We start from the raw sequence: 24,121 nt of genomic DNA, 5'->3' as shown, positions 1-24,121 counted from the left end.
CAACTTAGGGACAATTAATTTAATTTATTGCAAATTAAAATAGATTTGGATAGTGAGAAACAAAGCCAGGAATCACAATGATGCCTTTCCCCCATTCCCTCTTTTTCCCAGGCTCAACTTCACTCCTTTGTTCCCTGAGTCTTGCACCTCCCACCCCACAACACAAGGGGATGGGCAAAGGGGGTTGTGGTCAATCCCCAACGGTTGATCTCTGCCGCTCCCTCTTCCTCACACTTCTCCCCTGCTCCACTGAGAGTCCTCCCCACAGGCTGCAGTCCTTGAGGAAAAATCTGCTCCAGTGTGTGCTCTCCACAGGGCCGCAGTGTCCTTCAGGGCTTATCCACCCGCTCCAGCGTGGGGCCCTTGGTGGGCGGCAGCGTGGATGTCTGCTCTGGTGTGCGCTCTCCACAGGCCTGCAGTGTCCTTCAGGGCTTATCCACCCGCTCCAGCGTGGGGCCCTTGGTGGGCGGCAGCGTGGATGTCTGCTCTGGTGTGCGCTCTCCACAGGCCTGCAGTGTCCTTCAGGGCTTATCCACCCGCTCCAGCGTGGGGCCCTTGGTGGGCGGCAGCGTGGATGTCTGCTCTGGTGTGCGCTCTCCACAGGCCTGCAGTGTCCTTCAGGGCTTATCCACCCGCTCCAGCGTGGGGCCCTTGATGGGCGGCAGCGTGGATGTCTGCTCTGGTGTGGTCCCTTCTGTAGGCTGCAGGGGAATCTCTGTTCTGGTGCCTGGAGCACCACCTCCTTCTCCTCCTTCTCTGACCTTCCTGTTTCTATTGCTGTTTGTCACTTTTTTTTTCCCTCAGTCCTCTCAGCCTGTGTGTCATTTGTGCGCTTTCTGGGGCAGCCCCAGGTCTCCCCTCGCAGAGGTTGTCCCTGCAGCTGCCGCTGCCAGCACCTGGGCACCTACACCCAGGACAACTTTGGGTAAAGGTTGATATATAAACTTTAAATTTTGAAGAAATTATTTTGAAAGTATTTGAGGATTTGTATTGTAATAACCATAAGGCTGTGGTATCTGTAAAAACAGTTTGTTGCACATGGATTTACTTGTGTGTGAGGGGAGATAAGAATATGTAAGTATGGTAGATAATACATCTGTAGTGTAACAATTGCATGTTATTTCCCCCCTCTCTTAGAACTTAAGTGGACTGTTAAATGCTTCAAGTTTCCAGCCCCTGCGGCCTTTACCTTCTGTGCGAATCCTGGTGGATAAGGTGAACCTGGAGCATTCGGTGCCGATGTACACCGAGCAGCTGGTGCACGTGGTCAGCAGCCTCAGCCAGCCATCCGACAACCTGCTTCATTGCTGTTACTCACACTGCTATCTGAAGGTAAAAGAAGGCTTGAGATCTGTTTCTTATCGCAGAGTGCTGAGAAAAAGTTACTGTAAGTACAGATAATCCTAAATGTTAGCAAGTACCTTGGGAGAATGTTTTCAGCTTATCTGTGGGGATGTAAACACATTTTACAGAATGTCATCCTTTGGGATTTCTGCTTCTGATCTGAGCCAAGTGTTCTGTAACGTGAACAGAGAACTTGACATGAGCAAACTGTGCACAATGAAGCCCCAAGGTCTTTCTGGCAAGATGGAGTTAAAATAATTTGGAAAGAAAACTTCCCCTCTTCTAGGATAATATTCATACAAGATTTTATATGAAAGGCAATATGCAATTTGCAGATTTAAAGGATACAGAATAATGTATTTTAGTAGACCAATTATAATTCAGAATTTTTTTTAATTCAGCCAAGCATAGTTGACACACAAATATTTTTGCATGTATTCCTATTGGGACATAATTTAAAACAGATTTTTCTAGTTATTGTTGTGTTTGGGGGAAGAGGAATTATCTAAAAATAATACACAATTTATTTAATATTTATTGAGAATACTTTAAAATGTATATATAATATTGTAAAAATAACTTGAAAGTGATCTAATCATGTGATACTAGACACTTTGATTAACTTGATTTGTTTCAGATATTTGGGTTTCAAGCAGCACTGACTTCTTTGGACAGTAAAGGATTGTACTGCTTCCCTGTTCCAGTTATTCCTTCATTCAGTACTGCTGTTTATGGCAAGCTGATCAAGTTTCCCAAATATTGGTGAGCATTAAGCGTGTACTGTGTATTTTAATAATGTACTCAACTACTTTTGTTTTTCTAATGAATGGTTCAAAAATGCCAAACTCTGAATATTTCCCTGAACTAAGTCCATTATGGTTAATCAATTTTTTTTGTAAGGATAGCTGTTAATAAACATTTTAGACCCTTGGTTGGTTGAAAGAACAGGTTATGCAAGCCCTGTAGTAAATGCCTTTCTTTTACAACTTGTAGAAATCTGTGAACCAGTTTCCATTCTTCTTTGAGTGGATAGAAAAGCTGAAGTTACATACTGATGGCAAGCTTGATGTGTTTGACTGAAGAGGTCAACTCTTTCTGTTTTAAAGTCAACCAAATCAAGAGTAAGAAATGGTGAGGGTGGGGGAACCCCATAGCACACCACCCCCACAGATAGTTGGTCTCCACTAGATTTTTATTTCTGTTACTCATTACAGATGGAAGTGTTTTAACATTGTGATCAGTTATTAAGCTGTTTGTAGTAGTTCAGATTTTAAATGCAAACGCTTTTGTTCTGAAAACAATTCTGAGTTATATAATTTTTTTAAACTTTAATTCCATGGAAATTGAGTATTTAGATTTAGCTCTACAGGTGAAATCTTGTGATCGTAAATGTCAGTCTGCAATTGTTTTTATTGATAAATTGTGTTTATAAAAACCATTTTCAAAAAATGCATTTTGGCAATACTTTTGACAGAACATTAGTTTTCTTTATCACTCTTTTTGAGCAGTGGCTGGCTGTGGTACTACTTGATGACTAAATCTGTACGGTGAATCTTAGATAAAATATCAAGATAACAGGAGAACAGGTTAATGTATTAAATACCTTGGCTTCAAACATTCTGTGTTGTAACAGTGATTTGTTTTTGAAAGTTTAATGGATTATAAAAAAAGACACTGTCTGATTGCCCATGGTGCTACATAGAGAATATACTATTTTTTCTCTAACAAGCTGTGATACCATGTTAAATTGAAGAGGTTTTTAGCATAATCAGCACACCACCAGGTGGTAGCAGCCTAATTGACTTTCTCATATTTTCCATCAATAGTTTACAAAAGTACTAAGCACTTCAAATGAATTGCTCTTCTTTTGCAGTGCTTTGCTTAAAAAATAATAGTTACCAGGACAACCCATCATCAGCACCAGTCAGAGTACTAAAGTACATTTATTTAGTATATTATAGAACCCATGGTTAGTTGTGCAAAATAAAAATACTTTAGAGATGAAAAATAGTTGTAAAAAACCTGTCATCTGACAAGTTCATGGTGTTTAAGGGCAAGTGCTTTCTCGTGAGTGCACTTGCTCTCTCTTTTGTATGTGCTTGTGTTCCCTGCACTTGATCTCTTGCTCCTGCTTGGTTTCTTGTGCTTTTCCATATGTGCCGTTGCACCCTTGCCATCATGCTCTGTCTCACGTGTGCGTGGTCTCGCACTCGCGTTCTCTGCTTCTCTCTCAAGCCTTCTGTCTTGCCCGCTTTCTCTCTCTCTCTCTCTCTTTTAAAAATACACTGTGTTACAGTGCATGCCAAGCTGGAAAAGAGAGTATGGCAGACTAATAACATAGAAATATAAAAAAAGCACTAGTGTTGGGGAGTGGAGGCAGAGGAATGGTCCTGCCTTAAAGTAGCAAATCATCTATTGAAATTTATTAGTAGAGCTTGTAAGACCACCACTTATTGTGATGTAGTGTATTTTAAAATAATGTTAATAGCTTTCTCGTTTTTTTTTCTGTTACGTGATGTATTTCTAAATCTTATCTAGTTATTAACAGTGTGAAATAATTATATAAAATTAATGTATTCCAACAATTTACCCAAACTAAGCAGTACCAATTTGCGGATAATAAAGTAGAAAAACAAATGAGTACAGCAGCAGCCTGGTTAAATGAAGTGTAGTTTGAAGTGAATAAAACGCCAGATGAAACGCATCAAATAGCACTTGAACTAAATCGAAATCAGCGTGAGGACTGAGAGCTTCATTGAAGTCATGCACTGAGTGAGAATTAGTCTGGTAGGATAACCTGGTAATGTCATTAAACTTAAATTCCGTACTCCCCCCTCAAATTATACCACCTGCTTTATTTGGATTTTTAGATTTCACATTCCAGAGTTCCTTAAAGTATACACATCTGATGCTACATGTGTTCTTCTGTTTCTTCGTAGAAAATATATACCACAGACCATACCTTTTAAAAACAAAGACGTTTTATGAACTGTTATGGAATCCCTCAGGTAGTATGTTTTGAGTTAGCAGTGAAAATCTCAACTTTATTTCTGACATAAATCAGTAGAATAGCTTTCTTTTCTTGTTTCAATATAATAATCTCAAAATGTATACACTGTATTGAATACTGTAGTAGTATTTATTTTTTAAAACTAGTTGATAAACATTTGATAGCATGTTTTAACAGACATATTTTCAGCATCAGCCTGGTAAATGCCAGTAAACAACCATAAATGTTACAAAAGTGCTGTTTTGTGTTACCTACGAGATTGATGTCTGTTTTAATTTCAGTTGATACACTTTCTTCTTATAGACGAAATGTGCTCAAGCTCACTAGTTAACTAAGCCTTGGACATCTTTTAAATTGTATAGCTAATCTATTTTTATATGAAAGTAAAAACATCTGGTCTTTTGTTTTTGTCAAGCATAACAAGATGCAAAATACAATGTTAATGGCAATATTTTACAACTACTTTATGTAGTGTTGCATGCCAGATTGTAAAGCAGCTTTCAAAGCTTTTAGGAGAATGTCTGAAAAACAACTGAGAATTAGCAGAATAAGGTTAAAAGCCTAGAATGAATGACAAGAATGTTTATTGCCAAACAGAAATCTTGAGAGGAATTAGCTGATTTCTTTTTCTTTTTTTTCCTTTTGTCTACAATAGTAACAGATGAGGTAATATAGTGGAAGACACTTTAGTGTTATACTCTTCCACCACTTATAAAGTATCACTTTATTGTACTTATAAAGAATATTAAACTATCATTAAAAGATACAGGTTCTGAATAGCCCTCCTTTGTTTTTCTGGTATCTGGGTTGATGGTGAAGTGTCAGCTGTATGGTTTGAGCTGGGTATTGGTCCAGTTATGTGTGTTACTTGGTTGCTTTTCTTCTTTTCTTGACCTGTCTTCTCTAAATCCTGTTCCTGTGACAAGTGTTCCAGGCTCTTATTTTCCTTTATCAGGTCTTACTGTCTCTACCTGTGAGAGCCTTTGAGACTCTCAACACTGGCAGAATAGGTTATAAATGGGGATGACGTGATCTATCCCCGCATCCTTTCTGTTCAGCTTCTTGGTCCCGTAGTCTGTTTTCAAGGGGTTTGTTTCCCTGATAATGAGTCTCCTCTTTCTCCTTCTGAGACCAGAGCAATGGTTACTGGTTTGCTGTCTGCAAGGAAGCACCAGGACAGACTGGACTCATAGCTGGTCCTGTTAAATTTGAGTGTGTGAATCAACCTTTTATGAACAAATTGAGGACCTGCTGGGTAAACGAGTATCTAGGATGTCATGGCCTGCACTTGAATTATTAGAGAGTACAGAACCATTAATTGATTGTTCTTGAATGGTTACTCTATCAGAGCAAAAATCTGGAATAGAAGCTTGCAAGTACATCCAGATAATTACTGGTAAACAAGTATTTGGGAGACTAAATGGATACAATTTTTGCAAATAATCTTTTGAACTGTTTTCTGCAGATGCTGTCTTGGTAAATAAATTTCAGCTTAAACATAGCAGTGTGCTAATCTTAGTCAAGCAATTTCAGATGAGGAATGATTCTAGACGGTGTGAGACTTAATTTACGTTGGCAATGGGTCTCTTTCCTTCAGTGTTTCTTTTGAAGAGCTATCCATTAGTGATGTAACATGACAAAAGTTTAAAATTTCCTTTGCTGGTAAAGGAAGTCCCATGTGTGGTGTGCTGGGCACCTCAGCTATCCAGATATGATGTTATTTGTTTCACTTGTGAAAGCTGTGGGTTACAATCCTGACATAGGATTCATTAATATGGGCCCTGACGGTACTGAAGGATCACTACAGAAGTCTAGATACAGAGATCCTCACAAGGAATATGTATGTGCATTTTCTGTAACCTTTGTTTTTATGAACCCGTGAGAACGTTCATATAGTATACCTGTTCTTAATATTTCAACACAGATTTAACTGTAAAGGTAAATATTTACTATGTCTCTAGAATCTGTTACCTGTACGTTATATTGGCATGTTAGGCTGTAACCTCCCTTTGGCTAACTATTATACAAAGATATTGAGAAACATACTTCACCAGCAATCACCATTTTGTGTTTTCTTACCTGACTTCCTAGCTTTTTTTGACTTTGTCACTGTGTAGTTGACAAGTGGTTGCTTTCTACACATAATTGAGTTTAACTTTTTAAATTTCTAACTTAAATATTCGCATTACCAAAACTGAGGATTCTAAAGACCTTGTGTTATTACTGTTTAGGTTTCTGTCCAAACTTCTGTTACTGTGAAAGTATTTGTATTTTTATACAGCTTTGCTTCTTTTTTTCTTCCATTGAGTATCCCTTACAAGGCAAACATCCCTCTCTTAACCAGAGCCACGTAGTGGTATGCCATACGACAGTTTTCTGATTGACGGAATTCATTGTTAGACTCCTTACACAAGTTTTTATAAGCTCCGGTACAAGTCAGGATGTGCACCTGCTCATGTCTGTTTTATGGGTGATCTTGAAAATTGTGTGTGTGTTTAATGGTATCACAGTGAATTTCCTGGAGCGAGAGCAATTCATGTTGATCCTCAAGCAGTGTAGTAGATGAAGATGTGGCTTCTTGCACAGTAAGGAGTTCTTGAGCAAGGAAATTAGCTCCTGCTGACATGGCCTTTACCACCAAGGTACTACTGTAATGTCAGTAGGAGATTTTAGGATTTGCTGCTCACTGAAGAGGGGATTAAAAGTGTATAAAGGGAGGGATCAGGTGAACTATCCGTATTTGTTACTTGTTTTGATTGAAATATTTTCGCAGGACATGTCTAGTGTAGTAATGTTGCTTAGAATTAGAAATCACGGTAGATTTGTGAGCTTGAGAGTCATGAGATGTAGCCGTCATGCAGTTCAGACCCTGCTGGCAGGAAACGCAGAGCCAGATATCCACAGGCTGTGAACATTAGATCATAAATCTAGGAAGTTTTCCAATAAATTGACACTTGGGTCTTGATTTTGGCAGCCTGTTTTATTGGCTAGTCACAGTAAATCAAGAGTAATGTCAATTTAGACTGGGTGTGGATTGTGTTTCACTTGGGCAGTTGAGGGGCATGCTCGTTTCCTGGGTCAGAAGGAGAAACAGGTTGAAAACACATGAAACTCATTTTGTAGCATTCAGTTGTGACTATTAGTTATGTCAGTAATTGGATGTAACTGCCAGATGAAAATTCTGGGTATCCTTCGAAACAGAAGAGATCTGAGATTGCATGCCTGAACAGCTGCCATCAGTATTTGGGACAGGAGAGAGTTTCAGCCGCATCAGCCTCATGTGAGTTAGAGTTAGCACATGTAGAAATCTGTTTGAACTATTGAGATATGCCGGGGATATCGACTGTGCAGTTATTCTCTTGGGTTCTGCCGAGGGGTGGCTGTGTGGAGTTGCCTCAGATGTGAACAATCAGTCTAGGGAGTATGCTGGATTGCTTCAGCATTGTGTACTTCTCTGCCGTCGCCTTGAAAATGTATCAAAGAGGATAATACTAAATCAAATTATTTTTTTTTAATTTGTTGGTAGCTGGTTTTGGTATTGCTTTGTGAGCAACAAATCTGGCACTTTCAGAAGGTTGGTTTACCGTGCGTTTTTGAGGAGCAGGTATATCAATATATCATAGCAAATTATGAACAGTAATAAAGGGTGATTTAACAGTTTTAACAGGAGAATGATTTTTCATTGACATGGTTTAACATATCTTTCATTATAAAAGTTAAAGTAGGCCATGCTTGTGTATAAGGATGAAGATGCTTAAGGAATTTGCATGGAACATTTTTTTTTTAATCTGTAGTGATAGTAATGCATCAAGTTCCAACATGAACATGTTGGGGCATTTCTGATCTGCTGTCTTCTAGAAGGAGCTGTTGTCAGTTACCAAGAACAGCCCTCTATCCAGGAGGGTTTTTTATTCTGAGTACATGACTTGCAGCTTGATTAGTGTGACTACAAATTAACTTCAGTTGTAAACCTGTAGTTTAATTCTTTTTTTAATCAAGTCCAGATCTAATGTTACTGCTTTTCAGCAGATGTGGCATGCAGCATTCAGCAAATCTGTTAAAAGTGCAGTTTTAATCAATGTAAATTGGAAGCAGTTGTATTTTTTGGTATTGTCCATGAAGAGGAAATTCAGCAGAACTGACAGTAAAGGGTGGTCATCGGTAGTGTTTCCAGTGTAGTTATTTAGGCTAATTAATGGTCGAGGCTCTTCAATTGCGAAGTAAATTAAGTGAAAGTAAATTAAGCCTATTAACTGATACCTGTCTAGGGAAAGTGATTACACATGTTGAATACTTTATCCTGGTTGTTTTAACTGTTGCTGTCAGTATTTGCTGGCATTTGAACTAGAAACAAGCGAATGGTATTTATTTCAAAATGTGTAGGATTTTCAGGGTTAAAGCTGTCTTTTCCTTCCCTTGAGACTGGTGACAGGTATGAAAAACTCAGTCTTCAAGCTGAAGTGTTATGCAGCACAAATGCTAAAGAAAGTTGGAGTCCCTAATACATATATTCCTTTTGTATGGGATGTATTTAGAAATTCAGTTTCTTCTACGTAGTGTTACCACTATCTGTAGAAAATATATGGTTAAGATTTTTCAGTTCTATTCTCAGTTACGAGGCTTTACCCATGTAAACTCTGGCCAGAACGATCCACTGGTGCCAAGTCTTCATGCACAGTGTCCTTTATTTCTCTAGAATTTTGCCTGCAATTTGATGTATTCCCCCCCTTGCCCCTTAAGTGTATCTGTGAATCACAAAGAGAAAGAAAGTCTCTGAGCTGGCAACTATAAGACTAAATAAAACATTCCAGAAACTGATCTGTGGCCCTGAGACCAGGCCTCTCGTGGCTCAGTTTCTATCCGTGTGCCTACCTGTAGCTTTCCCTTCCACTCCCAAAAGGAGGAAAAAAAAAGTCAAGCTAATATGTGCATATTTTGAAAATAAATGTATTAGGAGATAACCAATTTGTATTGAAAATGCAAATTTTGCGGCTCTGCTGGGAATAAGAAAGGTGATTTGACAGTAACTTAAAAACAAAATGAGTGGATTTTTAAAAGATGATATTGGATAAAAGTCTATATTAAAAAAATCCTTGTTTGTGCTCCTAGTAATTAAACAAAATTCTATAAAATTATATCCTATATCCTACAAAAACAGCATGTAAATGACTGTACTATTAGCTGCTGTATTGATTGTGAATTTTCCTCGGATTGAAGGGATGATTTCTGAGAGCTGCTTGTGACAGCATGAGAGGATGATGGATGTAAGTTGCTGTTCTCAGGGCTGCCACAGTCATGACTCTTGCTCCCTGGTAACACCATTAAGCGTGGATCTCCTTGGCAAATGGCACCAACCTTTGTGTCCTGTTCCTGTGTTGTGGCATCATAGTCAGCAGATGACTGCATTTGTCTGTGCACTTTTCTTCTCTGAGCACCAGCGTGTTTCTGAGCCCTCTTGGCTCCCTGTTTTACCTGCTAATGGCAAGCAAATGGCTCTGTGTGGCAGATTTAGAGGACTGATTTAATGGCTGTTGCTGCTGCTTCTGGGAGTGTGTGAAGGGGGAAGGAGGAGAGGATGAGGTTGCTGCTCTGGACAGCAAAGTAGGCTGCTCAGTGGAAAGGCAGTTCCCCCAACCCTGTCCCACCCCTGTGCCTACTGAGATTGGGTTACACCGTAGTATCCAAAGCAATGATACTGGATTTACAAAAGCTGAAAAAAAATAAAATTAAAAAGTAACACTTACTTTGTTTTAATAAGCGCAGATCTTTGTTGGTTGGAGATTTATGGCCACTAGCCACTTACCTTGGGTGGGTTTGGTGGTCTTGGTCATCTGCGACTGTTTAGTTAGAGCATCTCCAAGTTCCAGCTGATTTCTGCCTTCTCCCCTCCCCCAGGAAACCATCACTAACCTCCTGGTAAATTATAAAACTTGCATTTATTTTGGCATTGCTGCTTTTCCAAGTAGGAGCTAGTTCTGGAAAGATACAAGGCACAACTCAAACTGTAGATGTAAAAATGCTCTGCTTCTCATTTGTTCCCTCTGTGCTACCTTCATGAAGCCAGTGAGGTTCCCCAGAGAACGTCCTTGCTTCTTTCCAGACTTCCTTCTGTTCTTTGGTTTTGTTTTGTGTTTTTTTTTAAATATGTTGATTTTTGGTCACTGTAATGAGTACCAATTTTTCTTATGGTCCTTATCTTTGGATTTTGTTGGACATAATGCAGGTAAATGTCATAACCCTTCCCTTGTCCCCACTAATAGCAGCAATCAGTGGCAATAAGATTCCTAGATCCATGTGAAAAAGTTACAGACCTTTTTGCAGAAATAAAGAAAGAATAGATGTTTAAAGTTCAAGTAAGAAAAAATGACCAGAATTGGCATTAATTGCATTTCATGAGGAGAGTTTCTTATCCCTTGTTTTGTGATTTCCCCCACATACCTTCTGGAGTTCTGAAGATGCAGCTCTTCAAAGACAGACCTTTATGCACAAGATTCAGTTGGGTGATGTGTGTAAAGCTAACTGTTTATATTAAACGCATAAAGAAGACTCAGGGCTCATTATAATCTCCTTGGATCAGAGAGCTTGGAATTTTATTCTTTTATAGATTGCTCATATAACTTCAGTGATTCTTTCTGGAGACAAGTATTAGCTAATGATTAGAAAAGGAGGTTGTGGTGGTTTTTTTTTTTTGTTTTTTTTTGTTTTTTTTGTTTTTTTAAATGAAGAAATAGCAATTAGTGACTGACCTCCACTTGCAATTTGATAGGAGTTCAGATCCCAAGCATCTGTCCCTCTGATGAGCTTTCCCAAAACTATTAAGCTTAATTTGATCTAAACATCCTCAGTATGTTTCTCTAACGCAGCTGCACAGTTAACAGAAAAAGTTGGGGTTTATTTGTTTGTTTGGTTTTTTTATGCATTGAAAATGAGAAAAAAAGTTGGTGAATCTTGAATTTCATTGTTTTCTCTCTGGTAACGTATGATTATCAATGTTTCCTGCGAAATAAGAAGGAAAGGCAGCTGCAGCTGCTGAAAATTCACCTGTGTAAGAGATCCCGTAAGATATCAGGCAAGCCTTTAGTGAAGTATATAGAAGAGCCGATGAGGTTTTGAAGGTGTCAGTCTTGGAGATGTTTTTGTGATGAAGTATTCCAAAGCGAGTTTAATTAGTACTTTGATAATAATTTGCTTGGTCCTCTAGCACAAATAACTGTATGTTGCTGCCTGAAGACTAAAAGCTGTGTTAGTGTATGCAGGTGTGTGATATGACTGCTTTGTCTTGTGAGCAGTAGTGACTTCAGTCTTGCATTAAAAAAAAAATAACTGTGGCGGTCAACTTCCTTTCCCTTTCTTCTCCTCCCTGTGCGTGCCCTTCAGAGTTTTGATATTTGTTGTTAAGCAGCTAGATATTGTTTCCCTTACCCCATAGTAGTTGCTTAAATGTTAAGAAAAACTGTCGAAATTGTCATTTTCTTTAAGTTGCTATGAAAGATCAGATTAAGGAGAAATACAGATTTGTTGTAGGGATGTAGATGAAGCCTTCGTTCATGTCAAATATAAAACCAGCATACATTTTCTGTGTGCCTACGAGGAAAGGTGTGTAAATGCTGGCTGAAATTATGTAGGCATTTAAACTACTTTCAGGTTTTCTAAGGCACAGTTGCTGGGTTCTAGTAGCAGGTTGCTGGATTTGTTATTTTGGAAAAAATGAACTAATCATATTTTACTGTACAGGATATGAGTAATAACAAAAATTGAATTTTTGGAAACATTTTGCAGGTTCCAGCTTTGCAGTTGGGGACTCTATATAAACCTCTGGAGCCAGCTGTTCACCACTATATTCTTTCAATCACTCTGAGGTGTTGATTTTAAAAGAATGAGTTGCTGTTCCTAAAGTCTGCAAACTGAAAATATTTCATAGCAGGCCTGTGAACTTACATGGATTGGTTATGTTGGTGCCTATGCATGGTGTATAATAAGGACCAATTCATGTTTTAATTCAAAAACAGCGAAGAAAACTATTTTCTTTAATGGTACGCCAGATTTATCCAAATATTTCAGCAAGTCTGTATTACAGTTTGTCAGCAAACTGGGTACAACCAAAGTGTATTTAAAAATCATTTAATTAGGACAGATTCATTTTCACTCCGTGCCACTACACAGCAAGACTTGCTTGTTCATATTTCCTTAAATTTATTCTGGAACTTGTCCAAGTTCAGCTTTAATGAGTAGCCTATCCTGCTAGTTACATTAGGATTTATTTTCCCCTAGAGAAGAGTGTTTGGATTGGTAGTTTTCTAACCTGTTCAGTTAAATGAACATATGTTCAGAACTGCATCTTAACTCCTGAGTGTAAAGATTTGAGAAATAACTATTTCTATTGTTGTTACAGTTTCAAAGTGCAGTTTAAATGGTGGTTTTAGACCCCAACTATGTGCCGTAACTGTTTTAATATGGTGATGAGTTTTGATATGAAATTACATTCAGTTGCTTAATACAAATTTAATGATACAATATAGAAACAAAGATCTGCCTTGGTTTACTGAAAAAATTATTTGTACTTGCATTTTCAGTTACTGCTTGACTGTTTCTCTTGGGTCATAAAACTTGCTTAAATATAGCTGAGTACCTTATTAATGATGGATTTTCTGTATTAACAGGTGCAATTTGGTAGCAAACTTGTATTTTAAGTTCTTTTAAATGCATTATTTGTGTTTCAAAACTGTTATAATAAATCCTGAATTATAAATGTACTTTCATCAGTAGCCAGGTCTAGTTAAAATTGCCTATAAGCAACATTTGCTGCACACATGGTACAATACTTCCCCTCCTGCCTTGCTTTTTTGTATTGGATGTATAAAAAAGGTATTTTCTTAAACTTCCCATTCCTCCAAAGTTACCTGAAAAGGACCAGTAGACTTTTTTCCTATGGGATTGTTAAAGTACAATAAGTGGAGAATTTGCATACTGTTAAAAAAATTTCATACACTGTTATTGCCTATAAGGGACTATTTAGTGTGAAACTTCTTAAGTTTTAAATTTAGCATAGTTCAGTACAGTAGCTGTAATGTGTATTAAATTAATAGTCAAACTTCTAAAGCAAAATCTTTTCCACTGTCGTCTTGTATGCTGTGATTGTCACAGCTCTTCACAGAGCCCCCCCTAACGTACATCAATTTTTTAATACAAATGTGTTATTTTAGATAGAATTACTGCAGAGCCATGTTTGTCCTGAATTTTGCTGAAAAAAGGTTTTACCATGTTCTTTCTTGCTGGCAATTTTACATTAGGGAACCTATATTTTGAAATATTCAGACTTTTCTCATATATTTAGTTTTAGTCCTGCGAAATAATATTCAGAAATAAGAGGGAAAAGTAGAAAATATAAGTTATCTGAAAGGATAACAAAAGGAAAAAGAACAGAAAGGAAAAGTACTAGAGTGCACTTCTGCAATGAGATGCATAATAAAAGGTCAGAATACATAGCTTGAAATAAAGGAATACTAGGAAACATTCTGATTGATATCACCATGTATTACATTTCTTTCCAGGCAGTGCTTGCAAAAGCTTTGCTACCATGCATATCTAGTTTTCCAAGTTCAATTATACATAAAAGTAAATGGTTTGTGCAGTCTGTTTAATCTGGAGTTTTAAAATATATTTTTTTTCATTGTGTATGTAACGTTTTGTTTTACAGGAATGGATTTTCACAAGTACACAATCACCTTATATACTCCTTTACTTATGCACACTTTTCTGCTCAAATTGATGAATTGCAGAGCTTGGACTTAGATTCCAGGAAGTTCTTGGAAAGCAAGTTCAAATTCTAACTTGGGACTAGCATGAGAAAAGGCCACGGTGCTGCAGCCTCCACCTGTGCTCTCCATGGAGCCCAGAGCTTTTCTTCTAGTGGCTGTATGGATATAGGGACATTTCCGTGGAGGAATGGTTGTGTATCTGAGGAGCTAAAATGGCAGATAGGTTTTATCTAATTATGTCCACAAGAGAGTGATCTTTATGTGTCCTCTCGTGTGTGCTGCGTGGAGACATTGTCCGAATATGTTCAAGGCTGTTAGCTCCTTCTGGCTGTCTGAGTCCAAGTCTGAACCTCAGACAGGTTTTTAATCTGTCCCAATTTGCCTGACTTAATACTGGCATCACATCACTTTCAGCTTCTGTTTTGTCTCTCCTTAAAGTGGTTCTAATTTCCTAACTAGGTTGTTATTTGAAGTGTAGGCAGAAATGTTTTCTTAATGGCTTTCTTTCACCAACAGATTTCAAATGTGTTTGGATGCATTATTTTCTCAGATGGCCACTGGTGCTATTTGTACTTTTTGGGAGAAGAACATTTTCAGGAACGGTGTGCGATGTGTTTGAACTTCAAACTGAAAGACAGGAAGAGCTTCAGGAGTTTTGTACAGATTGATAGTGATCTCAGGCAGTGAGGCTGGCGTGTACTGGTCTGCTTATGTCCTCTGGAAAGGTCTTGATATGGCTGTCAGCAGAAGGGGCAGGCAGGAGATGCTTAGTTCCCCCAGACAGGACAAATTAAATTTTTCTTGTTCTAACTTACTGTTTGGTGTCAGTGACTGCTATAAAAACCACCCAATCAAACAAGGCTAATACAAGTTCTCTTCTTAAGAATGCCTCTAATGAGTTTTGATTTTCCTAGTAACAGAGGCTGTACCAATCCAAAATATGATAAGTCCACACTTAAAGACTGATAATTTTGTTCAAACAGAGGCTGCTTTTGTTTTTTCATTCTGAAGGAGGTTTCTACTGCCAGACGCAAGGCTAAATTCTCCCATATAGTCATGAAATGTTTTTCCTTTGTCCGTCTTTTTTTCTGTAGTTGGCATTTGAAGCTGACAGCACAGTTGTGTGATTAGCCTCAAATGAGTTGCAAATCAGAAGCAGTCTTGTGCTGGTTTCCTCCCCCTTATTCTCAACATTGTGAGACAGGTAATCCTGATTCCAGGCTTCGTGAGGTTGAACAACCTTGGTCTAAAGAATACTGATTACGATTTCAGAAGGCTACAATATCTGGTTTTGTTTCTTCTTTGTTCTCCATCTGTATTTATGTCCATTTTCTGAGAATATTTCATGAGTATCTTGTTTTGTAGGAATCAGTTTTTCTTTTATTCCCTTGTTTTTGTTTTTAGTGAGGAGCAATGGAACTGGCTTTTGTGGATGGGCTTTTATGTAGGAAACTTGGATCTATGATGTAGACATCCACAGCTGAGATAATTATCGTAACCTCCCTTTATAGGCAGTGGGCAGGAATAGTGACCTGCAGAAAGCAGGCCTTATCGGCAGCTTATGGACCAAAAGTGTTAGCAGCAGAATATTTTGATACTCTGCTTCTTTTTCTAGATGGTGATGATGATGCCAGGGCTGAGAAGTGATGATGTGCTTCTTTCTTCACCGTTCTCTTGGTGAAGGGCCACTCTCCTGGTCAGGTGCAGAATGTGCAAGGAAGCCTACTTCTTATTGCCAGAATTTTGTGTCACTCATATTGCTGCAGATTTTAGAGTTTTGGCATCAGGAATGGCCTGTTTCTGAATTGATGGAGCCTCCTGCAGAGTCTCTACTGCTTGTATGATGTTGGGTCTGATGACTGCAAGCATTTTCTTGTGGAGCCAGATAAGAGATGGTGTATTGTGACTGCTTGTGACAGTTCCTTGGAAGGTTTTGATTTTCCTGATCTCAAGAGCCATTCACTGTCTGTATGGGAATGTCTTCACGTTTTCAGTCCCATGAACATTTTGGTAAAGGATGCTTTTTTTCCTGGGCTAAGGGATTGTGTGAGCAGCTTCAGCAGCTTTCCTGCATTTGAGGTTCTGATTCCCATTAACCTAATATTGTTAATTGAAACGTGGCTTTAGGCTTGTCCCTAAAATCTTCTAATGGAGGAGATTCTCCAGAATGTGAATGAGCTAATCTGTGTGTCAGTGATTATATTTCAGGGACACTAAAGAAAATAATGCTAAAGAGCACAGGTGATGGAGCAGGAGGTGATTGGGGCAAGAATAATGATGTTGTAAATATGCTTCAGAAAAAGGCTCCAAAATGAGAGTATTAAAGAACCTTTGCAGTTTTTGTTGAATGAAAAAAGTCAGTCTGTTGCTTAATTTCAGGTAGTACTGTATATATTAGAAGAAAAAGTAACTTACTGACTTCACTGTAGTTGTGGTAGAGCCTTTTCGTTGATAGTGGTCAATTGATATTGTCCCAGAATAATTTATTGCCAAACAGAATGTCCTTTACCTTGCACAACCCTCCCAGTGCCTGTCCCTGCCTGTTCCTTCTCCCCAGTTATAAGGTAAAAGGCGCTGAAAAATATTAGAATTGCTTAAGGAGCTCTGTGTCAGTCAAATATAGAATATGAGGAGAAATATGGAATGTGGGGCTCTTTGTATTTTGTTAGATTTATATTGTCTGTATGGCTTTTCTGGATCACTGGGCACATCACATTTAGTGATTCTCTGAAAGATTTTAAATAAAAATTTTTCAGAAAATTCAAATTTTGCATAGGTTTCTTCTGCACAATTTTATGAGTAGCTCTTTGGTGGCAGCACTTGGAATTACTTTTATTAAATGTTTTAAAGCCAAGACATAGTTAGATAAAAAGATTTTTTTTTTCCTCTAATGTTTTGGAGGGAGGTAGAAAGTTCAATCATGTAACAGAAGTCCTATTTAGGGTGAATTTCAGTACAGGTAGAATCAGCCCTTACAAACAGAAATTTTAACAGGCACACACCTTCAGCCTTAGAAACTAACTGCTTATAGTCTGGTGTTCTGTGACTAAGTTTTTAAATTGTTATTTTTTTTTATACACCAAAGTAATGATTTTCCTTTTTTTCTCTCAATATTTTAAACAGGACCAAGCGAGCTCATGTCCCACTAACAGAATGCATATTTGAGCTTCCTAATCTGACAGTTCAAGCAACTAGAGCTCAAACCCTTCTCCTTCAAACTATTTATCAGAGCTGGTGTCATCCTGTTGGAAATGTCAGTTCGGTGGTGATAAATGAAGCTTTACTGAATGAGGTTTTCCAGACTTCAGGTAAATATGTGATGCTTTTGGTTATGTATTTGTTATGGTACAGAGCACTGCTGGTGAATGTGCATACAACTATGTCCTTTAAATCCAGGTTTTTACTTATAGTAGTTAACAGACACAATGTTTTTTGTGTGTATATGGGCATTTATAGCTCATGCTTAAAATCCAGGATGTAAGCATAAGCCACCAAGCTTCACTCCTTGGCACCAATTTCTGGATGCATTTAATTTTCCCATACAGGATAATTTTTCCATGCTTCCTTCACCTGAAACATCTACCCTTGCTACCTTATATGGTGCAATGTTGTAACTCAAGATCATTCAGAGGTGAAGCTGGATTATTAAGGGCTTTGTTAATCAATGGCACACATTGAATTTTTTTTAAAGGGTTGCAGATGTTTCTTATCCGGTTTCTAAATAAATGTTAGTTAACTGTTGTGAAACTGCTGAAGATACGCAAGTCTCAGTGAGGATGTTATAAATAATGAACTTGGTTACCTGTCATCCTTTTGCAAAACAACGGTGGATTTTGGGAGTAAGTTCAGTTTTTTAACCAGTTTACAGAGGAGACTACAGCCTTCAAATGCGTAAAGGTCATTCAGAAGAAGATAGCTTTTCTCTATATTCCTATACAGACTAGAATAATTTAAACCCACTAGTTTTTAAAACACATTATTGTTTGTCTGTTGTCAATAAGCACATAACAAGAATAGTTGAACTTGTGGAATCTCCATCATTACCACTCTTGGCAAATGCGTTAGGTGAATGACTTGGATGTAGTAAATCATGACTTGAAGCAGAATGGTTAATTAGACTACTGGTGGAAGTCTTTTTTTGGTCCTGTTTTTTTCAGTCCTGTTTTCCTTTTTCAGTCCTGTTTCTTAAAGTTAAATCGGTGTTGATCTGATAGTGTAAAAGAACTGTTGTGTTTTCAGGTGTGTAACCCTTGGAATAACTAAGTGGTTAGTTTTTTGTTCGTTTTCAGGTGTGTAACCCTTGGAATAACTGTTTTAAGTGGTTAGTTTTTTGTTTTTTCCCAAAAGTCACTGATCCTCTTTGTTCCTTGATTCTGTGTGGGTCACCTTAGGATGAGATTGTGAGATTTTTATTTTCAAGTACTGGTACTTCTGAAAGTAGCAGGTTTACAATCCACACCCGAGAGAAATGTGAAAATACAGTCATTTGATGATTTCAGATGGTCTTAAGAGTTTGCACAGTTCCAAACGAACCTATTCGATCATTTAACATGTTTCAGTCCTTCAGTTCAATGAGCTGTGATAAAACTGTGCTAACAATATATCTGCAGAATAGAAATCTGGGGCGCACATTTTAACTACTTAAAATAAAGAAAATGAACAGTAGAGTACACTTGTTTTGATCTTCTCATGTTCATGGCTTAACGGTTGACCTGACAACATTTATACTTCTGTAGTTCACATGAACTAGATGAAGGCAGCTTTGCATTCAAGGCTATGAAATGATTGCTCTCTACGCTTTTGCCCTAATTCTTGGCTGTTTGGTTGATTCTGATTCCTTTTATTGGAATACCTTTGTATAAAACTTAGTATCATGCCTTGTTGAAAATCATCCTTGTACTTGGTGTCAGCTTCCACATACTTTAACAGTAACATGTATGTGTGTAAGTTTCTAAAAAGTCCTGACTGTAATTGCACAAGGAAGTTGGAATTTCACCTTTTTTGTTTGGTTGTTTTTTTCCTTTTTTTTTTTTTTTTTGTGAAGTTAGTTATGAGGATAATGTAGTCAATAAGGAACTTTTCAGTAAACAAGGCACATCTGTTAATCACTGATATTCTTTGAATAACAGTCAGCTTCGTTTCTCCAACATAAAACAACAGCTGATGAGTGTTGCTTCGGAATCCTTGATTTGGGCTCCTGCCTGTTTTTGCAAGCTCCTGTGCTCCCCTGGGCATCTGCAGATTGGCTTTTGATGGGCTGGTGGCTCCTGTGGTGGGTCATGGAATAGCCTGGCAGGGGATTGCTTGGGCTCCCCTTCCTGCTGTTGTCTCTCTGAGCATCTTTGTGAGTGTGCAGATGAGCTTTTACTGTGTAACTTAACATCTCATGGGAATAACAACCTTTTTGTCAATGGTATTGTGTTTTCCATCGGATCACAGCTCATTTTTAGCTATGCACAGAAGTAATACAGAAGTACTTGAAGAAAATATCTTTCCATTCTTGTGGTGTTGTAGATTAGTTGTTTCTTTGATCAGTTTTGTATAAATAATGCAAGTATGAACATGTTTGCTTTATTTTCTTTTATTTTTCCCTTTGTTCCTGGGCTTTTTCTGATTTTGTTTTTACGAAACTGTAGTGTTCTTGCAGGAAAAATTAACAATACGATTAAAGATCTCCTTACCTTCACTTTATCCTATTTCCCAGAGGATCTCTTTCTTGAAACACATTGCTTTTATTCTGCTGTTGCAAGAATCTTCAACTGTGTGTTTCATGAGTATGTTGCCCAAATTATCTTCTACCTTTACATTTTCAAACTTCTAAAAGCCATTTTTCTAACTAATTAGAAATATAGCAGGGTAAACAGCTATGTCTCTATCTAGATTCATATCCTGCTGTTAAAAATAAATAAAGCCCTGCCCAGACATGACACTATTCTCAAAAAAAAAATAAAGAGCTGCTTTAGTTTGTCTTCCTATTTTTAATGGTCTGCTGTTATCCAGAGATTTACAATAAGTCTGCCTGTCTACAGCCTGGATCATAGGACTTTACACATTCTCGATACACAGTACACCACCACGCTTTTTTGTCCTCTGTGAACAAACTGTGCCCTCCTACAGAAATGTTCTGGTTATGCATTACCCTTCCAGATCCGTTCTACCAATTTTGAAAATTTTTCTTCTATAGTTTACTGCTTGCACGTGATTAGTCTCAGATATGTTTTCCATTTGTTTATGTAGCCTGCATCTTTCTCAACTGCCTACGTCTGTATTACCACTTTTTGTGTGGTGATTAAAGAGAGTTATAGGGCTGAAACAGTTGTTGTTGAGATCCTTATGTCTTTATTGAGCCTTTGTGCCAGGTACTTTTTGTGAGTGTGTGCCTCCGTAACGTATTGATTCAGTATTGCTTGAACTTGAAAGTGATACCATGAGCTGTTGTATCTTTTCAGTACAGATCTTTTTTAGCAGGAATTATGGCCCCTAGCTGTGTATTTTTTTCTAACACAGACGTCTCCCCCAGTTTTAAAACGGCATCAGCTGAAACTGTGCTTACACCATGGGCTAGGACATGCTGTATCAGATTAATTGGGGGGGAAAGAAAGAAAAAATGGGAAGGAAGGAGAAAGGGAGAAAGAGGATCAGCTAATAAAAGGGAAGAGAGATGGAGGGGAAGACAAAGCAAGGCAAAGCAGGTAGAAAGAGTTAAAGTAGAAATGCAGTGAAATCAAAGCCAAAATGTAATAGGAAGACAAGCACAGATACGTCAATTGTAGGAGGAGAAGAAAGCAGTGAAGAGCACTTTACTATTGACCCTTGGACATGCTGTGGAGAGTCTCACAAGGTATGAGAGCCTCTTTGGGAACCTGTCTGCTGGGTAACTGCTGAAAGACTTTCTCTGGATGTAGTTTAGAAAGGGAGCTCTGCACTATGTATTTCCACAGACATAGGAACAGAATTATAGCTACAATCTGGGGTTCTGTCCTACGATTACATCTGGAATAGAAATATTTTTCTGCTCCAAAAATTTCCTTCAAAACTAATTTAGGCTGAAGGTAGTGTAGGGATTCAGAGCAAACTCTCAAGCTCTTTCCTGTACAAATTCTTGTTGGGACTAGATTAATGGAATACCAGGAAGGGAAGAGTGCTTGAAGATTAACACGCTTATGTTCCCCTCCTACCTTCCTCCCCCTGCTCTCCCGAAACCTTTTTCTACTAGGAGAGGAACACTTTCCTCAAGTATTTCATGGTTTGTTGGTTATTAGACTTACTGTCTTCATCAGATAGTCTGAGAGTTTCTCTTTTAATTTGTCCAAAGGCAAGCTGTCTGAAGAAATAAGTATTGAAGTCTCAAAAGCAAGTTGTGGGTATTTTGGTTTCTGACAGAATTTAAGAATGAAGTGCCTGTACTACTTAAAATTGTGTTTGTCATACCTATTAGTAAGGTTGGTTATCTTAAAACTATCAGTAAAAATATGTGTGCTGTACTGTGAGTAGCTGAGCTCAGAACTTGTGGAGGACAAGTAAAGTGATTATTTCAAAAAGGATATACAGTTATTACCATATTTCTGGTTTTACCATAACAGATATTAATTGTAAATCTGTTTAAATATTATGCTTTCTGTTGTAGTTTTGAACCTGTCTGGCAGCCAAACACCACAACAACTGCTTGCTCACCCTCCCCCCTCCTGGGGATGAGGGAGATAATTCAAGGGGTAATGGGAAAAGAGACTCCTGGGTTGAGATAAGAAATATTTAATAACTAAACTACAATAATATTGAAAATAATAGTAATATATACAAATGAGTAATACTGCTCACCACCCAATGACCAAGGCTCAGCCTCTTCCCGACTAGTGATCCTGGAGCAGGGAGTGTCCTGAAACTGCAATACCTGGAGGGAAATAAGAGCCTGAGTGTCTGAGAGACCAAGATGACCCTGAGAGAGGGGTGACCCCAGAGGGAGATGACCCAGAGCAAGAGGTGGTGACCTGGACCAGGAGAGGATGAGGGATGACCTGGAACAAGACAGAGGGAACTTCTGGACAGAGCCTCCTTCATGCACTGGGCATGATATGCATGATAAGGAATATACCAGTGGCCAATTTGGGTCTCAATACTAAACCTAAGGTCGAAACCTAGGCTAGGAATTGGGGCTGTGCTACCTCCCACCTTCAGCCCCTGCAGACACTGGCACAGCAGAGAAGCTGAGAAGTCCTTGACTGTCCTGGCAGCAACTGTAAACATCAGCATGTTATCAGCCTTCTGCTCAGCACAAGTGCAGAACACAGCCTTTCACTAGCTGCTGTGAAGAAAGTTCACTCTGTCCCACCTGAAATCAGGACACCTTCCTTAGCTTGAGACTATTTAATTCTACTAAGAGCAGATTTTTAGTTACAACTGGTTTGGAATTTAAAGATACAGGTAATAGCTTAATGGGATTTTGGAAAGCATCTACCTCCCTTCGCTGCAGTGATACCTTAGTACTTTTGTAATCAATAGTTTTAAATGTCTACTTGGCAAAGGTTCTTTTCAAATGTACACTGGTATTTTAGGGTTGAGAGACGCCAAGATAATTAAAAAAATTAAGATAAGTTTCAGTTGTTTATATTTATAACTTGATTGAATAGGACTTACTATTAAAAAGTGCAAGAAAGCTTCATCCTGCCTAAAACAGGAGTTGTGCAAGAAAGCTTCATCCTGCCTAAAACAGGAGTTGTGCAAGAAAAAAATGAATAGAGCACTTAAAATAGTAGATGGAAGTATAAAGTGACAAAATGCAAAATAAGAAATGGATAAATAAAACAGCTGCAAACGACTGTTTGCACTTCCCTGGGTCAAGAAAAAGGCATTGTTAGCTTTTTAACAGTGCATGACATCTAAAATAAAAGAACCAAAGCAGTCTTCAGCCCACACATAGCTCTTTGGAAATTTATGTTTTTTCGGTTTTATGATTCTTTTGTTATACAAGCACAACAGTATTGTTACATGTCAGTTAAACAATATGTTAGTTCTTAGGTTTGCACATGCAAAATCAGGATGTTTCACATGCATTTCATCCACTATAAATATGGCAACAAACATGAACCTGACATACATCATGCTTTCTACATTTTTTGCGAGTGGATGTACTGACGTTAATAAAATTGTTTCATAATTATTATACATTTTTTTACAAAAATAAATGTACAAAATACCAAAATTTTTGACAAGTAGTACCAGTTAAGATCTTTCAAAAGATGAACATAATCAATCCTCTGGAGTAATATTACTGTGTGTTTTTTCATTATTTGTTAGTAGGTACCTGAAGCACTCTGTTTCTAACTATTTCAGCCTGCCAAGAAAACATACACAGTCACACATGGCTTTAGTTTACTCTGGAAAACTGGAACTTGCTACCACTTTTTCCTTGTCCTATTCAGGTAGTTCATTATTTTGTTGACAGTTCGGTTCCATTAATCTGGTATTTTTGGGAAAATTGCTTGCAGACCTTACATTTCTCTACTGAAGGTGATCAAATAGGCATTTGAATCCCTCATGTAAATGATGTCTTAAAGTTAAAATAAAATCTACTTTCCAGAAAGTAACTGTAAAACTATTTTATGCAAGATTTCATGTGGGATACCTTAATGGTTGAATAATAAATTTTACCTCATAAAAATGAAATTCAATAATACAGTAGCTTTCTCAGCGCAGTAGCATCTGGTTGAATCTCATGAGAGCCAATATTTTCCAACTCATTAGGATCATGTCGTTCTGTATGTCGTCAACATTGACTTAGCCAAGCTACCTTTACTTACATAACCGCCAAACTATTAAATAGGTCTCTTGTGGAGTGAAGTCAAATATTCCTCTTATTTTGCTTTTGCCTTGGAAGAAGAGAAGAAAATGTACACACTGTAACATTTAAACATCTGGTCGAAACCACATCAGGGTAATACTGAGGAAAGTAACAGGATTCAGTATTCTTCCCAGGTGTACATATAAAAAAGGGTTGTGGAGCTGCTGCATA

The 24,121-nt window shown here is 38.0% G+C and overlaps 1 protein-coding gene across 1 annotated transcript in view; it reads left to right on the top strand.

Moving 5' to 3' along the window:
• Positions 1–24,121, top strand: part of LOC104468082 (vacuolar protein sorting-associated protein 13B-like) — a gene marked incomplete at its 3' end in the record, with an annotated part of 132,375 nt that overhangs the window by 69,177 nt on the left and 39,077 nt on the right. Inside the window, exons 14-16 of the mRNA XM_010082092.1 lie at positions 1,138–1,332; positions 1,982–2,106; positions 17,236–17,420. Coding sequence (XP_010080394.1) covers positions 1,138–1,332; positions 1,982–2,106; positions 17,236–17,420 — 505 coding nt within the window. The remainder of the gene's footprint in view (positions 1–1,137; positions 1,333–1,981; positions 2,107–17,235; positions 17,421–24,121) is intronic.

Source organism: Pterocles gutturalis, unplaced genomic scaffold, assembly GCF_000699245.1.
Source record: "Pterocles gutturalis isolate BGI_N339 unplaced genomic scaffold, ASM69924v1 scaffold13504, whole genome shotgun sequence".
Classification (NCBI taxonomy): domain Eukaryota; kingdom Metazoa; phylum Chordata; class Aves; order Pterocliformes; family Pteroclidae; genus Pterocles; species Pterocles gutturalis.
The sequence above is the reverse complement of the archived record's forward strand: the minus strand, read 5'-3'. Positions and strand labels throughout refer to the sequence as shown.